Genomic DNA, 17,633 nt, shown 5'->3' with positions numbered 1-17,633 from the left:
AAGCTCTATCAGTTCAGTTCAGTCGCTCAGTCGTGTCTGACTCTTTGCGACCCCATGAATTGCAGCACGCCAGGCCTCCCTGTCCATCACCAACTCCCGGAGTTCACTCAGACTCACGTCCATTGAGTCAGTGATGCCATCCAGCCATCTCATCCTCTGGCGTCCCCTTCTCCTCCTGCCCCCAATCCCTCCCAGCATCAGTGTCTTTTCCAATGAGTCAACTCTTCGCATGAGGTGGCCAAAGTTCTGGAGTTTCAGCTTTAGCATCATTCCTTCCAAAGAAATCCCAGGGCTGATCTTCAGAATGGACTGGTTGGATCTCCTTGCGGTCCAAGGGACTCTCAAGAGTCTTCTCCAACAGCACAGTTCAAAAGCATCAATTCTTCAGTGCTCAGCCTTCTTCACAGTCCAAATCTCACATCCATACATGACCACAGGAAAAACCATATATAGAAGCTCTACACAGTCAGCAAAATCAAGAGTTGGAGCTGACTGTGGCTCAGATCATGAACTCCTTATTGCCAAATTCAGATTGAAATTGAAGAAAGTAGGGAAAACCTTTAGACCATTCAGGTATGATCTAAATCAAATCCCTTGTGATTATGCTGTGGAAGTGAGAAAAAGATTTAAGGGACTAGATCTGATAGACAGAATGCCTGATGATCTATGGACGGAGGTTCGTGACATTGTACAGGAGACAGGGATCAAGACCATCTTTAAGAAAAAAAAAAAAATCCAAAAAGCAAAATGGTTGTCTGAGGAGGCCTTACAAATAGCTGTGAAAAGAAGAGAAGCAAAAAGCAAAGGAGAAAAGGAAAGATATACCCACTTGAATGCAGAGTTCTAAGGAATAGCAAGGAGAGATAAGAAAGACTTCCTTAGTGACCAGTGCAAAGAAATAGAGGAAGACAACAGAATGGGAAGACTAGAGATCTCTTCAAGAAAATTAGAGATACCAAGGGAACATTTCATGCAAAGATGGGCTCAATAAAGGACAGAAATGGTATGGACCTAACAGAAGCAGAAGATATTAAGAAAAAGTGGCAAGAAAACACAGAAGACATATGCAGAAAACATCTTCAGGACCCAGATAATCACGATGGTGTGATCACTCACCTAGAGCCAGACATCCTGGAATGTGAAGTCAAGTGGGCCTTAGAAAGCATCACTATGAACAAAGCTAGTGGAGGTGATGGAATTCCAGTTGAGCTATTTAAATCCTAAAAGATGATGCTGTGAAAGTGCTGCATTCAATATGCCAGCAAATTTGGAAAACTGAGCAGTGGCCGCAGGACTGGAAAAGGTCAGTTTTCATTCCAGTCCCAAAGAAAGGCATTGTCAAAGAATGCTCAAACTACCGCACAATTGCACTCATCTCACACACTAGTAAAATAATGCTCAAAATTCTCCAAGCCAGGCTCAACAGTAGGTGAACTGTGAACTTCCTGATGTTCAAGGTGGTTTTAAAAAAGGCAGAGGAACCAGAGATCAAATTGCCAACATCTGCTGGATCATTGAAAAACAAGAGAGTTCCAGAAAAACATCTATTTCTGCTTTATTGACTATGTCAAAGCCTTTGACTCTGTGAATCACAATAAACTGTGGGAAATTCTGAAAGAAATGGAAATATCACCCCACCTTACTTGCCTCTTTAGAAATCTGTATTCAGGTCAAGAAGCAACAGTTAGAACTAGGCATGGAACAATAGACTGGTTCCAAATAGGTAAAGGAGTACGTTAAGTTTGTGTATTTTCACCCTGCTTATTTAGCTTGTATGCAGAGTACATCATGAGAAATGCCAGGATGGATGAAACACAAGCTGGAATCAAGATTGCAGGGAGAAACATCAATAACCTCAGATACGCAGATGACACCACCCTTATGGCAGAAAGCAAAGAAGAACTAAAGAGCCTCTTGATGAAAGTGAAAGAGGAGAGTGAAAAAGTTGGTTGAAAGCTCAACATTTGGAAAACTAAGATCATGGCATCTGGTCCCATCACTTCATGGCAAATAGATGGAGAAACAGTGGAACTAGTGACAGACTTTATTTTTTGGGGACTCCAAAATCACTGCAGATGGTGACTGCAGCCATGAAATTAAAATATGCTTACTGCTTGGAAGGAAAGTTACGACCAACCTAGACAGCATATTAAAGAGCAGAGACGTTACTTTGCCAACAAATGTCCTTTCTAGTAGTCATGTCTGGATGTGAGAGTTGGACTATAAAGCTTAGCACTGAAGAATTGATGCTTTTGAACTGTGGTGTTGGAGAAGACTCTTGAGAGTCCCTTGAACTGCAAGGAGATCCAACCAGTCCATTCTGAAGAAGATCAGCCCTGGGATTTCTTTGGAAGGACTGATGTTGAAGCTGAAACTCCAACACTTTGGCCATCTGATATGAAGAACTGACTCATTGGAAAAGACCCTGATGCTGAGAAAGATTGAAGGCAGGAGGACTGGGGAATGGCAGAGGGTAAGATGTTTGGATGTCATCACCAACTCAGTGGAGATGAGTTTGAGTAAACTCTGGGAGTTGGTGATGGACAGGGAGGTCTGGCGTGCTGTTCTTCATGGGGTCACAAAGTGTTGGATACAACTGAATGACTGAACCGAACTGATGCTTACATCCAAAGAGAAATCAGTCAGGAAGTTAAATTAAAACAGCTCCATCTCAAGTAAATATGTAAATAGCAGATGTAGAAAGCAACTGAAAGGGCAAAGTCTAGAACACTTCCAGATTATACAGTGTGTTTAATATTGTTTTGTCAGTCATCACACATTTAAATATTAATGTCCTTGCATAGAACATCAACTATATCTTGTAAGGGATAAAAAGTGTAAAAATAATAGCAAATGAGAGGTTCTTGTGACTGCAGCCCCTTTGACACAGAATTAGAAATAAAGTGACATTAGCAAGTTGGAGTGTTAGGAGGGTCCCAACACTTGTATCCCCCATAAAATCTACAAAAACAATAAATGCACAATTAGAAACCATTGAAAAATATGTAGAACTAAAATTTAAATTCTCTTCATTGGAAATTCAGTGTATTCTTTAAGATTTTCCCTGTGGTATGCAAATTTACATATATTTACATATGTTTAATTTTATGTCCAAAGAAGAATGTCATGCTTATTTTTTGTAATTTTTGCAACTTTTTATTTACTTAGTAATGTGACATGGAGAGTATTCAACAATATTGTCCATAATCCATCTGTTTTCTCTCATGGCTGTATAACGCATACCTATGTTGTAGGTTAGTGTGTTTATAAACTGATAGCAATTTAAGTGCTAGTGGAAATTCAGTATATAATTATGAACCCACCTACCAATGCAGGAAACATAAAAGATGTGGGTTTAATCCCTGGGTTTGGAAAATCCCCTGGAGGAGGGCATGGCAACCCACTGCAGTATTCTTGTCTGGAGAATCTCATGGACAGGAGAGCCTGGCAGGCTACAGTTCATGGGGTGGCAAGAAGTCAGACATGACTGAAGTGACTTAGCATGCATGAACACTTGTAAGTCTTTCTGTATGAAAGATAACCAAGATGTAGAGTTGCAGTGTTAAACAGTACATTTAAATTTTATTTTCAAAGGGTATCTCCACATTATACATACAGAAAAATAGTTCTCCTATATTATTTGTTCTGAAAATTATTTTTGGAAAATAATTTGCTTTAAAAAAATTTTAAATTATGAAAATATGCATTTTCATATAGTTCCCTGTATATTAGAATTTTTTAGGTAGATAAGATTTTTAGTTAGAATTTCAATATCAAACTCTCAGAAATTAATAGAATGCATCTATAGAGAAGTAGAAGAATACAGTAGACCTTAAAATCATCATGAATCAATTCAACATATTAAGATTTATGCAATTTTTACACAACAGTAGAATACAAATTCTACTCAAGTTCCCATAGACTATAAACTAGGAGACACTGAAATATATCCAGAGACATAAGTGGCTTAGTTTCCATTTCCAAAGCACCAGTGACTTTTGTCCATTTCTACATGTCATCGGCCATTTCACTTCTGTGACTTTCTTATTCATCTTCATCTATTTTCATATTGGACTGTTTGACTTTTTGTTGGAGTTTTGGAGTAATTCTCACTATACAGTAATGACAAACGCTTTTTTTTGTTACAAGTGTTGCAGGATAGATTTCTGGAAAATTATTTAGAACTATATGTGTGATTTAATAATATTATCTACTATGGTACCATATTAATTCTATCTTTTTTAAATATGGCAATTATGTTGAGAGGCAGTATGGAAAATTCTATGGTACATATTTCCTATCATTCCCCAAGCATCAATTTATTTTTAAATAATTTGAATAAATTATGCCTTAGACTGATGAATGTTTGTTATATGACTTAGATGGTGGTCCTCTTGATCAATAAGACCCATTTCCTCACCTGGACCACCTTGATTATAAACTGCTTTCCTGATGTGCAATTTACAAAAGTGACTTCATATTGCTTTCATTTGATTTACCAATTTTCCATAAACTTCATGTAATTTTTGTATTTTGCCCATTGTTATCTGATTATGTAAGTCAGAGGAGGTCTAGGTTTATCATTCTAGTGTCTATGCACACCATGTGAAACACTGTTATACCATATTCAATAATTTTTTAGTAAATCTTCTGATTTAAAATAATAAATTTCAATATTTACCCATTTACTTTTATATAATTTTCATCAGCTTTCATCTTGGTATGACATTTTTCTAAATTTTAAACAGTTAAAAAATTCCTTGTAAACGAATTTTGAAAGGAGGTGCTGAACTGTGAAAAGCCATTTTGTCACAGGAAGATAGGAGCCTTTTCATAACTCCTTCCTGTTGAAATAAGCTGGAAGAATTCCACCTCTGGGGCATTACTGCTTTGGGACCCAAATACAGCTATTCCCTTTTCCTCTTCTTTCCTGTTTCAGCAAACTTTCGGCAACAGAACAGAAAACATTTTGTGATGACAAATACAGCAGTTGCCACACAGGCCAGCAGGAACCCGATCACATCCAGAGAGTGGTACTGGAACCAGGTGAGCTTGTGGGCGGCAGGTCGCAGGTACTTGGCTCCTTTGTGGCGCATGACAAATTCAATCCAGAAGACTGCTCGGTCAAGGGGCTTCATAGGCTGATCACGTTGAATGGTTGATAACCACATAGCATTCCGTTTATACCTGAAGGAAAATCAAAGAGACATCAATTTATAGAATGAACTATAAAAGTTAAATATGTGAAATTTCCATGCAGAGAGAGGAAATGAGTGCCACATAGAGTGGAAGAACGATTGATTGTTTTTCTAAGAGATAATTATAGAGATCTAAGTTCGTCGGCCTGGAGAAGGAAATGGCAACCCACTCCAGTGTTCTTGGTGGAGAATTTCATGGATGGAGAATCCTGGCAGGCTACAGTCCATGGGGTCGCAAAGACCTGGATATGACTAAGCAACTGAACACAGGCACAGGAGCTTATGGGCTTGAATTTGTTGAATGCATAGGATTTCAAGCTATGAAGAAAAGAGAAGACAAGAGAGAAGTGTCTGTAGCTTGAGAATGGAGTAAGTTAAATTGTGAAGGTGAAAAGAAAAGAAATACATGACTTGAGCTATCCAGTAAGGAATTGTGAAGAGATCTGGCAGAAAAGCTTTGAAACACTATCATAATCCAGAGATAAGAGGTAAATACATCATGAGCTTCAGAGACATGGCCAGATAGCACTGGCCAGGAGTTGGTGTTGACCTTATATTAGTGAAGCAGTGGTTAAAGTGTGGAAGTGAATTGCCTTCGTTTGAATTCTGACTCTGACACTTACCTTGCTGCCTGCTTTTTAAACTCCATTTCTTAGTTTTTCATTGTTAAATGGAATGCATAGCAATAGTATCCTATCTGATTATTTGGAGGAATAATATATTGATCCTTAGATGTATTATTAGTATACAGTAGACTGAGTAAATTTTTCCTAATATTATTGTTGTTTTCCTTGCTAGTTATTTTAGAATACAGAGTGTGCCAAACATTTCACCCTCAGACTTTCGAGTTTTATTTGTTTTTATTGTTGAAATGATGATGGACTAACAGACAAGGAAAGAGGAATAAAGCGATATGATGCATGAAATTTAAAAAAAACAGTGTGGTAACAATGGAGGTAACTTCTCTCCCTGTTCTGTAAAAAACTCAGGGGGAGCATTGGGTGTTTGAGAAGAGGGTAGTAGTTCAGAAATACTTTTAATAGAGTAGGGAAAGTTTATAATGAAGAAGTTACTTAATATGTATAATGGACTTAGTACAATGTGTACCATATCATAAATAGTCAATATATATCAAGCAGTACATTATCTTTCTTTATTGACGCTAGCTTTGCTGGTGCCGCTTACTGCTGCTGCTGGTGCTAAGTCGCTTCAGTCGTGTCCGACTCTGTGCGACCCCATAGATGGCAGCCTGCCAGGCTCCACCGTCCCTGGGATTCTCCAGGCAAGAACACTGGAGTGGGTTGTCATTTCCTTCTCCAATGCATCAAAGTGAAAAGTGAAAGTCAAGTCGCTCAGTCATGTCTGACTCTTAGCGACCCCATGGATTGCAGCCTACCAAGCTCCTCCGTCCATGGGATTCTCCAGGCAAGAGTACTGGAGTGGGGTGCCATTGCCTTCTCCGGATGCTAGCTTTACATTATTAAAAATTAAAAAATACACAAAGATACTAGAGAGAGTTACTTTTACATAAAACTGCCTACTGAAACATATATTTCTTTTAAAAATAAAGAAACTATTCTTCTAATGGCAGACATTTAGTGTAATATTTGTGCTAAAATTAAATAACACTGTTTTTAAAGCACAAATGTCCATTGTGCTATTATTGCCAATATAGTCTCAAAATGTTTTTTTCCAAAGTCATCATGAAACAAAAGGGGGAAAATACATACATCATATTTATGATATTAGTAGTAATAACATTACTCAAGTTAAACCATGAAACTATTTGAAAACAAAATGTTTCTGGTTTCAGAAAATTTGGTTTTTACATAGGAATATCCCAACTTGTCTTTTCAAAGTCAATTACTTTTTGATTTTACAGTTCTTCAAAACAAGACAAAAACAACCTAAAGAAGAACTAAGAATGTACCTATATTTGGGCTTCCCAGGTGGTACTGGTGGTAAAAAATAGTCTCAAAATAGTTGTAATTAGATAGTTCTAGATGTTTATCTTTCATCTTTTATGGAAAAAATATTAGCACAGAAAATTTGAAAAGTGCTCAATGTAATGAGAATTTGAGATGGATCATGTCATGGTGATTTACTAAAATTAGACCATTTTAGAAGAGTCTAATGGAGAAGGCAATGGTACCGCACTCCAGTACTCTTGACTGGAGGATCGCATGAGCAGAGGAACCTGGTGGGGTGCAGTCCATGGGGTTGCGAAGAGTAGGACATGACTGAGCGACTTCACTTTCACTTTTTCACTGTCATGCATTGGAGAAGGAAATGGCAACCCACTCCAGTGTTCTTGCCTGGAGAATCCCAGGGACAGGGGATCCTGGTGGGCTGCCCTCTATTGGGTCACACAGAGTCGGACACGACTGAAGTGACATAGCAGCAGCAGCAGCAGCAGCAGCAGAAGAGTCTAAAACATTTGCGGAATTCATATGCTGAAGGAAAGTTGTAAGTGTGCAGATGAGTGCTTAAAGAGTTCATGGTTTCCTACTTTAACTTTGTTCTCAGTGCTTCCTCTTAATCCTTGTTACCACCTAGGGATTCTTCTCATTCTAATGAGGAGCTCTTTCAAAATTTCTCCACAATCCTTAAGCCTCTGACAAATCTTTCCCCTAAAGCCACTGAAAACACACAATGTGACCCAATAGGTTACTAATGACTATTTTCAAAGCATTGAGCAAATCTTACTGAAGACTCCTTGCTGCCTCTTGTGTCTTCCTATGAGAACGCCTCTAGAAATAATACGTAGTAAAACATATATGTGTATATATATACTCACGAAGGATTGTTAATGACTTGCTTCAGTGCATTGAGGAAGTCTGTTTTTGACATTGTTTCCAAGTTCAATCTGACAGCTGCTCCTTTGGCCTTCACTCGGTTGATGTTATCAGGTTGCTCAGCAAACAAAGGAAGGCCCACCATAGGGACCCCGTGGTAGATAGCCTCATAAATGCCATTGGTTCCACCGTGAGTTATAAAGGCCTTGGTTTTTGGATGACCTAGGATTGTGTGAATTTCAGTAAAACTATTAATTAAAAGTCTTAAAAATGAGAAAAGGGCATTAGAAGACACTGAAAGAAAGCAATGTTTGTTTGTTTGTTTGTTTAATATCACCCTTGATTACACACAGGAAACTGCATTTAAATAGCTTTTGGAACTCAGTGCAAGAATCCACTAAGTCTGCTGGAGAGGTAAGTGAAGACTTCATGAAAGAAGTACTTTACCTTTTGAATGTCATAAACGAATTCAAGATCAGCAGGTGAATAGCTTGAAAGAATATTCTGCGTAAAATAAAGCGGATGAACAAAAATACCAGAGGAGGGCATGTCAGAAATATATTCTCTTAAAGAAACAGTAAAGTCATTCAGTCCGATAGAAAGGGTGACAAGGCCACAGGAAGGGTAATGGTAGTTGTACTGGAACCAGAGGAAGGAAAATCTACATTACCATAAAATGTGTAATTGCCTCAAGGAAATGATTGCAGAATTTTTCCTACAGAAAATGAAGGGTCATTGGTAATAAAAAAGGAGCCGGTATTTTTCAGTGGATCTTAATATCCCTACGGGGGGGAAAAGATAGAGAATTCAAAGACAGAACAACCATCTCTGAAGTTATTTAAAAGTTCATGGCTCGAAATGATTACAGCTAAAATAAGACGTTTTGATTCTAAGGGACATCTCTATGTTTAATAAAGTGACAATTGCTATATTTTCTATTTTCACCTAGAGCTGGAAATAAAAATAAAGGAGTAAAGTTTTCTTTTTGAGTGTTTCAATAATAAATACTTGGTAAGTTTGTTTCCTGTTGAAGTACGATCACCCTGCTCAGCTGTTACCCATGCTTTCAATTGTTCTACCAAGTCTCACCAAGAAGGTCATTCTGGGGGACCCACTTATACAGCCGAGTATTGGGTCCTAAGGTGTCTGGTTTCTTGCCATCATATCTCCATAAAACCTGTTAAAGAAAATATTCCGTAAGTTGAACTTCAAATTTATAGGGATAGAATTCTAAAGAGATTGAAGACAACTAGTTAAAAGTCTTCCATATGGAAGACTTTTCATATGGAATTTGTCATATTCCATATGAAATGTCATATTCCATATGATATTCAGTTGAAGCTGAAAGTCCAATACCTTGGCCCCCTGATGTGAAGAACTGATTCTTTAGAAAAGACCCTGATGCTGGGAAAGATTGAAGGCAGGAGAAGAAGGGGACGACAGAGCATGAGATGGTTGGACGGCATCACTGACTCAATGGACTTGAGTTTGAGTAGCCTCTGGGAGTTGGTGATAGACAGGGAAGCCTGGTGTGCTGCAGTCCATGGGGTCGCAGAGTCAGACACAACTGAGTGACTGAGCTGAACTGAACTGATGACAGTTAAGGAAACAAGGACATGACCTCTTAAGTAATGATATTTACTAATACACTGCCATCAATAGGAAGAACCACATTTTATGAACTTATTCAACCAGGTGTGGTATGCACTAATGACTGATGCCATAAAGAAATGAGATCTTGAATAGCAAATTTATATATTTAAGAAATTGCTATTGGTCTCCATTCTATTAAAAAAAAGTGGCAAATCATTAATAACATACATTTATTTGCTTTATTTCATACACTAGCTCTTATTTTAAAATTTAATTGTCTCTTACTGATTCCTTTTAGATTCATAGTAGGGACTTTACTTATATACACTTACTCATATAGCTTAAGTAATTTTTACTAGAGTTTTATATCTTTTGGTTTACAAAAAGGAATACATTCAATCAGCCACTTATTACAATTAATATTTCTGCTTATTTAGTAATTTATTAATAGCAAGTAATGGCAACCCACTCCACTACTCTTGCCTGGGGAATCCCATGGATGGAGGAGCCTGGTAGGCTGCAGTCCATGGGGTCGCGAAGAGTCAGACACGACTGAGCAACTTCACTTTCACTTTTCGCTTTCATGCATTGGAGAAGGAAATGGCAACCCACTCCAGTGTTCTTGCCTGGAGAATCCCAGGGACGGGGGAGCCTGGTAGGCTGCTGTCTCTGGGGTCGCACAGAGTCAGACACGACTGATGCAACTTAGCAGAGAGAATTAATGCTGTTTAGGAGATAGCTTCTTTTAGATTACAAATTGTTAAACACTACTTCTAAGAAAAGTGTCTATTAGCAATTTTTGACATGAATCCAGTGTATTACCACTTTTCTAGGTTAGGAAATTCTTTAAATTTAGAAAAGAAAAGCCTGTCAGCAATTTGTAACTATTAATAACAAAACAGCTGTTGGTAAAGTTCAAAAACTGTGGTGCTAAATTAGTACCAAGCAATCTTTATAAACTGGATTATAATTTTTAGTTGTTTAACTTCTATTTGCTATGTGAATGTAAAGTAGGTTTCCAGCAAAAAATTAGCATGTGTAGTTAGGAGAATACTACGATCGATATCAGATAGTAAACTAAAAAAGAAGTTCACAAACATCCAAAGACCCTTGGTGTATTTTATACATTAGAAAATAAGTTACTGCTATATTTTATGGAGAAGGAGGCAGCTGATCCTTTTCCATGGCAGTCTTTCTCATGCTTGACTCCTTCTTACAGCCTCTTTTCTTTCCTCAATTTAGAATAGTAATAGAAGCAGAGTCCATTAAGGACCAGACTTTACAGTGCACAGGGTTCATCCAAAGGGCAGGACCCCACCTTCACCCTTTTCCTTTGCTCTTCCTGCCTCAGACTTTGGCAGGACCCAGTCAACCATCAGAGAAGGCGATGGCACCCCACTCCAGTACTTTTGCCTGGAAAATCCCTTGGACGGAGGAGCCTGATAGGCTGCAGCCCATGGGTCGCTAAGAGTTGGCACGACTGAGCGACTTCACTTTCACTTTTCACTTTCATGCGTTGGAGAAGGAAATGGCAACCCACTCCAGTGTTCTTGCCTGGAGAATCCCAGGGACGGGGGAGCCTAGTGGATTGCCGTCTATGGGGTCGCACAGAGTCGTACACGGCTGAAACAACTTAGCAGCAGTAGCAGCAGTCAATCAAGGAGGCTGATGTTTCTCTTTCTCTGAATCACTGTGGCTATACGGATATCTGGCAGCAGATTGCGGTTCCCTGACCATCCTTTCTCTGTGTAGCAACCAGAAAAGGACACTGAAGAGGGCTGTTTCAACATTTAGGACAAGGAAAGGGGTTGGGATTTCCTGGCAGGTAGAAATTGCATGGCACATTGCAGGTTTTTGTCAATATTGCTTAACATTATTGTATTATTGGGTCTTCCCTGGTGGCTTAGATGGTAAAGAGCCTGCCTGCAGTGTGGGAGACCTGGGTTTGATCTCTGGGCTGGGAAGATCCCCTCAAGAAGGAAATGGCAACCCATTCCATTATTCTTGCCTGGAAAATCCCATGGACAGAGGAGTCTGGCTACAGTCTACGGGTTTGCAAAGAGTCGGTATTATGCCTACTGTTAAAATTTAACCTCTGAGAACACCTGTATATGTATACTGTGTCCTCAGGAGCCCTTCAAGGTAAAGGAGTAAACTACATAACAGAATGTGAGATTTCTTTTCCTGCCTACAACACTATTATAATACCAAAATTCATACTACATCTCTTAAATATATCTCTTTTTGATTACAATGTAAGTCCAAAGTTATTGTCAATCAAAAACACTCTGTATACCACTTTAGCATCTGCCATGTATATTTTGTTTTTTTATAAATATCTCAGATAAGTTGGAGCTATCATAGTAGTTTACCTTTCTTGCAAAAATTTTCTGTAATTAGACCTTTTATAGAGTTTAACGGACTCATTAGTTGCTGTTGTCATTCAGTTACTAAGCTGTGTCCAATGCTTTGCGACCCCATGGACTGTAGCCCACCGGGCTCCTCTGTCCATGCGGTTTTCCAGGCAAGAATACTGGAGTGGCTTGCCATTTCCTTGTCCAAGCGATCTTCCCAACCCAAGGATCAAGCCTGAGTCTCCTGCATTGACAGGCATACTCTTATACTGAGCCACCAGGGAAGCCCAACTTGTTAAATAGTTGTCCACTATTAAGTTACTGTGTGTACCTTTTGTGGAATCTGGGCAAGAGCTGATGCAATCATATTGGCTCTTTCTTCTGTCACGTTAGTGACCATTGACCCCAAAGTAAACACCACAATACCATTTTCTCCAGAGCTCTGCACAAACTCTTCCATTTCCTGTGAAAAAAGCATTTGCTCCATCACAAAAGAACAACAGCATAGCAAACATTAACTGAAGGATGGCTACAAACACTATAATTAGGAATTATTGGTGACTTTTTAAAAAAAGTGGTAAAATATACATAAGATAAAATTTACCATCTTCATCATTTCTAAGTGTATAGTTCAGTAGTGTTAAATATATTTGTCTTGTGGAACCAATCTCCAGACATTTTTCATCTGGCAAAACTAGAAGTCTATGTCCATTAAGAAGCACCATTTCTTCTTTGCCCAGCCCCTGGAGACCTTCATTCTACTCTAGTTTCTACAAACTTGAGAGTCTAGCAATCTCATAAAAACTGAATTGTATAGTATTTGTATTTTTGTGATGGATTATTTCACTTTGCCTAAGGTTCATCCATGTTTTGCCTTGTTTCATATTTCCTTTTAAAGGCTGAGTAATATTTCATTGTTTGCAGACACATTTTGTTTTTTTTTGCTTTATCTGTTGATGGATGCTTGGGTTTCTTCAACCTCTTGACTCTTGTGAATAGTGCTTTCATGAACATGGTGTGTAAATATCTCATCCTAATTTCATAACTAATTTCAATTTTTTATATATATCCCCAGAAGGAGAATTGTTGACCTCTATGGTAATTCTATGTTTTATTTCTTGAGGAATCTCCATAGCATTTTCATTAATGGCTCTCTTTTAAACAGATGTTATCCCTGAGATCCTTGGGAAGGAGATATGTAATATGAGGTTAATTTCTTCTAATATGTGTATTTGTGCAAATGTATATGTGTGTAAAAGCAAGAAAAAGACAGTAGTGAGGAGATACTATTAAACAATGCTACACTCAGATTCTTCATCAATAATGTTATTGATTACTAACATAGATTATTGGAAAGATTTGCTTCCTTTGTGCCTCAGCTGGCAAAGAATCTGCTTGCAATGTGGGAGACCTGAATTCGATCCCTCAGTTGGGAAGATCCCCTGAAGAAGGGAATGGCAACCCACTCCAGTAATCTGGCCCGGAGAATTCCATGGACTGTGTAGTCCACAGGGTCACAGAGAAAGAATTGGACACAACTGAGCAACTTTCAGTTTCACTTTTTGCTTCATCTTATTTATTATTATAATCCTACTAAATCACTTATTTATTCCATACATTCTGGTGAGTTATTTTAGTTTCATCATTTGTATTTTATTTCCCTGACTATTAGTACTAAGAAAAAGTTATGATTCTAATAACTTTCTCATTCTTTCAGCTCTATAATCCTTATACCTCAACTTAAACTTTGCCAATATTTCCCAGACTCTCTCTCTAAATTACTAATCACTGACACTGAGGAGTCTGGCATTGCTGTTTGTATGTTCTACGAAAGAGTCCTGAGTCCTATATGTAAAACCCAGAGATATATCTGTGTATTTATATATATATTTGAGTGATCATATTGCTGAATTTGTTTCAGTTCAGTTCAGTCGCTCAGTCATGTCCGACTCTTTGCAACTCCATGAACCGCAGCATGCCAGGTCTCCCTGTCCATCACCAACTCCCAGAGTCCATCCAAACCTATGTCCATTGAGTCGGTGATGCTATCGAACCATCTCATCTTCTGTCGTCCCCTTCTCCTCCTGCCTTCAGTCTTTCCCAGCATCAGGGTCTTTTGTTTACACTTTCTTAATGTCACAGTAGGATGTACTATGTGTAACTTCTGTGAACTTGTGGTTCACATCAAACTAAATAAAGCTCCTGGTGAAGCTGTATTTGCTGGAATTGTTTTACAGTTATTTTGTTGAGTAACCCCAGATCCTCACCAATTAAAAATAATTTTGTCACTAATATACTAGAATAAATCCACATTGCTCAATGTACTCTCCTAAAAAAATTGTACGCTTGGAATTGTATCAGAATTATTTTGTCTTGTAGTCCTTCACACTTTCCAATGTAAAATTTTTATCTTCTATATTAGAATAATTCCACATTCCTCATTGTACTCTATTACAAAAAAAATGCAGAGAAATTTTCCTGAATAGCTAGTGAAAATGATGTACGTATCTTTTAAACTTCTTTCCTTTTTTTCTGTTTTCAATTTACTATTTTTTTCTTCTGGAGAATAATGACTCAACCCTTCCATCATAAAATGTATATTTTTTGACCCTACTTATGATCATAAAATATTTTTTTAATCTATTTTTAACAGAAAAAAAAAGACAATGGAATCTTTTTTCAAACTTTAACCTTGCAGATTACATTGTGTAGAGAATTCTTTAAAAATGTAATTTCACCCTGATGATATCAGTCTCAATATGAACTTCAGTGGACTTTCCTATGACTCACATGTGTGTGCATGCTCAGTTGCCTCAGTCATGTCCGATTCTTCACAACCCTGTAAGACTGTAACCTACTAGTCTCCTGTCCATGGGATTCTCCAGGCAAGAATACTGGACTGGGTTGCCATGCCTTCCTCCAGGGAATCTTCCTGACCCATGGATTGAACCCACATCTCCTTTGGCTCCTGCATTGCAGGTGGATTCTTTACCACTGAGCCATCAGGAATGACTGACTCACATGGTACATCCAGGTCATATGTATATTTCTAGTGACCTTTAGCAGTATTTAAAGTTATGTGTCTTCAGTATTTTGTTTCATTGTCTTACTATTCAAAGCTCATTTTTCTCTGCTCTGGAAGATGCATCCCTATCATATTGTAATACAGCCTTTCTTTAAAAATTAATCACAGATGTGGACTGCTTATTCTCCTTCTCTGACATCTTTATGAAAATAACACAAGCAGTAATCCAAGTCTATGCCCCAACCAGTAATGCTGAAGAAGCTGAAGTTGAAAGGTTCTATGAAGACCTACAAGACCTTTAAGAACTAACACCCAAAAAAGATGTCCTTTTCATTATAGGGGACTGGAATGCAAAAGTAGGAAGTCAAGAAACACCTGGAGTAACAGGCAAATTTGGCCCTGGAGTACGGAATGAAGCAGGGCAAAGACTGATAGAGTTTTGCCAAGAGAAAACACTGGTCATAACAAACACCCTCTTCCAACAACATAAGAGAAGACTCTATACGTGGACATCACCAGATGGTCAACACCGAAATCAGATTGATTATATTCTTTGCAGCCAAAGATGGAGAAACTCTATACAGTCAGCAAAAACAAGACCAGGAGCTGACTGTGGCTCAGACCATGAACTCCTTATTGCCAAATTCAGACTTAAATTGAAGAAAGTAGGGAAAACCACTAGACCATTCAGGTATGACCTAAATCAAATCCCTTATGATTACACAGTGCAAGTGAGAAATAGATTTAAGGGCCTAGATCTGATAGATAGAGTGCCTGATGAACTATGGAATGAGGTTCGTGACATTATACAGGAGAGAGGGATCAAGACCATTCCCATGGAAAAGAAAGGCAAAAAAGCAAAAAGGGTGTCTGGGGAGGCCTTACAAATAGCTGTGAAAAGAAGAGAAGTGAAAAGCAAAGGAGAAAAGGAAAGATATAAACATCTGAATGCAGAGTTCCAAAGAATAGCAAGAAGAGATAAGAAAGTCTTCTTCAGCAATCAATGCAAAGAAATAGAGGAAAACAACAGAATGGGAAAGACTAGAGATCTCTTCAAGAAAATCAGAGATACCAAAGGAATATTTCATGCAAAGATGAGCTCAATAAAGGACAGAAATGGTATGGACAGAACAGAAGCAGAAGATACTAAGAAGAGATGGCAAGAATACACAGAAGAACTGTACAAAAAAGATCTTCATGACCAAGATAATCAGAATGGTGTGATCACTGACCTAGAGCCAGACATTTTGGAATGTGAAGTCAAGTGGGCCTTAGAAAGCATCACTATGAACAAAGCTAGTGGAGGTGATGGAATTCCAGTTGAGCTATTCCAAATCCTGAAAGATGATGCTGTGAAAGTGCTGCACTCAATATGCCAGCAAATTTGGAAAACTCAGGAGTGTCCACAGGACTGGAAAAGGTCAGTTTTCATTCCAATCCCAAAAAAAGGCAATGCCAAAGAATGCTCAAACTACCGCACAATTGCACTCCTCTTACGTGCTAGTAAAGTAATGCTCAAAATTCTCTAAGCCAGGCTTCAGCAATATGTGAACCATGAACTTCCTGATGTTCAAGCTGGTTTTAGAAAAGGCAGAGGAACAAGAGATCAAATTGCCAACATCCACTGGATCATGGGAAAAGCAAGAGAGTTCCAGAAAAACATCTATTTCTGCTTTATTGACTATGCCAAAGCCTTTGACTTTGTGGATCACAATAAACTGTGGACATGTCTGAAAGAGATGGGAATACCAGACCAACTGACCTGCCTCTTGAGAAATTTGTATGCAGGTCAGGAAGCAACAGTTAGAACTGGACATGGAACAACAGACTGGTTCCAAATAGGAAAAGGAGTTCGTCAAGGCTGTATATTGTCATCCTGTTTATTTAACTTATATGCAGAGTACATCATGAGAAACGCTGGACTAGAAGAAACACAAGCTGGAATCAAGATTGCCGGGAGAAATCTCAATAACCTCAGATATGCAGATGACACCACCCTTATGGCAGAAAGTGAAGAACTAAAAAGCCTCTTGATGAAAGTGAAAGTGGAGAGTGAAAAAGTTGGCTTAAAACTCAACATTCAGAAAACGAAGATCATGGCATCCGGTCCCATCACTTCATGGGAAATAGATGGGGAAACAGTGGAAACAGTGTCAGACTTTATTTTTTGGGGCTCCAAAATCACTACAGATGGTGACTGCAGCCATGAAGTTAAAAGACTCTTACTCCTTGGAAGGAATGTTATGACCAACCTAGATAGCATATTCAAAAGCAGAGACATTACTTTGCCAAAAAGGTTCATCTAGTCAAGGCTATGGTTTTTCCTGTGGTCATGTATGGATGTGAGAGTTGGACTGTGAAGAAGACTGAGCACCAAAGAATTGATGCTTTTGAACTGTGGTGTTGGAGAAGACTCTTGAGAGTCTCGGACTGCAAGGAGATCCAGGCAGTCCATTCTGAAGGAGATCAGCCCTGGGATTTCTTTGGAAGGAATGATGCAGAGGCTGAAACTCCAGTACTTTGGCCACCTCATGCGAAGAGTTGACTCATTGGAAAAGACTCTGATGCTGGGAGGGATTGGGGGCAGGAGGAGAAGGGTGCGACAGAGGATGAGATGGCTGGATGGCATCACTGACTTGATGGACGTGAGTCTGAGTGAACTCCGGGA

At 38.6% G+C, this 17,633-nt stretch overlaps 1 protein-coding gene across 2 annotated transcripts in view; it reads right to left on the bottom strand.

Annotated features, from left to right (window-relative positions):
• Window positions 1–3,554: 3,554 nt before the first annotated feature.
• LOC104984106 (UDP-glucuronosyltransferase 2B31-like) overlaps window positions 3,555–17,633 on the bottom strand; it is a 22,469-nt gene continuing 8,390 nt past the window's right edge. For both annotated transcript variants that reach the window (XM_010833724.1, XM_010833725.1), the window contains 4 exons: window positions 12,272–12,403; window positions 9,083–9,170; window positions 7,996–8,215; window positions 3,555–5,187 (listed from right to left, as the gene is read on the bottom strand). In XM_010833724.1, coding sequence (XP_010832026.1) covers window positions 4,908–5,187; window positions 7,996–8,215; window positions 9,083–9,170; window positions 12,272–12,403 — 720 coding nt within the window. In that variant the 3' untranslated portion in view covers window positions 3,555–4,907. The remainder of the gene's footprint in view (window positions 5,188–7,995; window positions 8,216–9,082; window positions 9,171–12,271; window positions 12,404–17,633) is intronic.

The sequence above is a fragment of the Bison bison genome, unplaced genomic scaffold, assembly GCF_000754665.1.
Source record: "Bison bison bison isolate TAMUID 2011002044 unplaced genomic scaffold, Bison_UMD1.0 scf7180017863882, whole genome shotgun sequence".
Lineage (NCBI taxonomy): Eukaryota > Metazoa > Chordata > Mammalia > Artiodactyla > Bovidae > Bison > Bison bison.
This window is presented reverse-complemented; position numbering and strand designations above follow the sequence as displayed.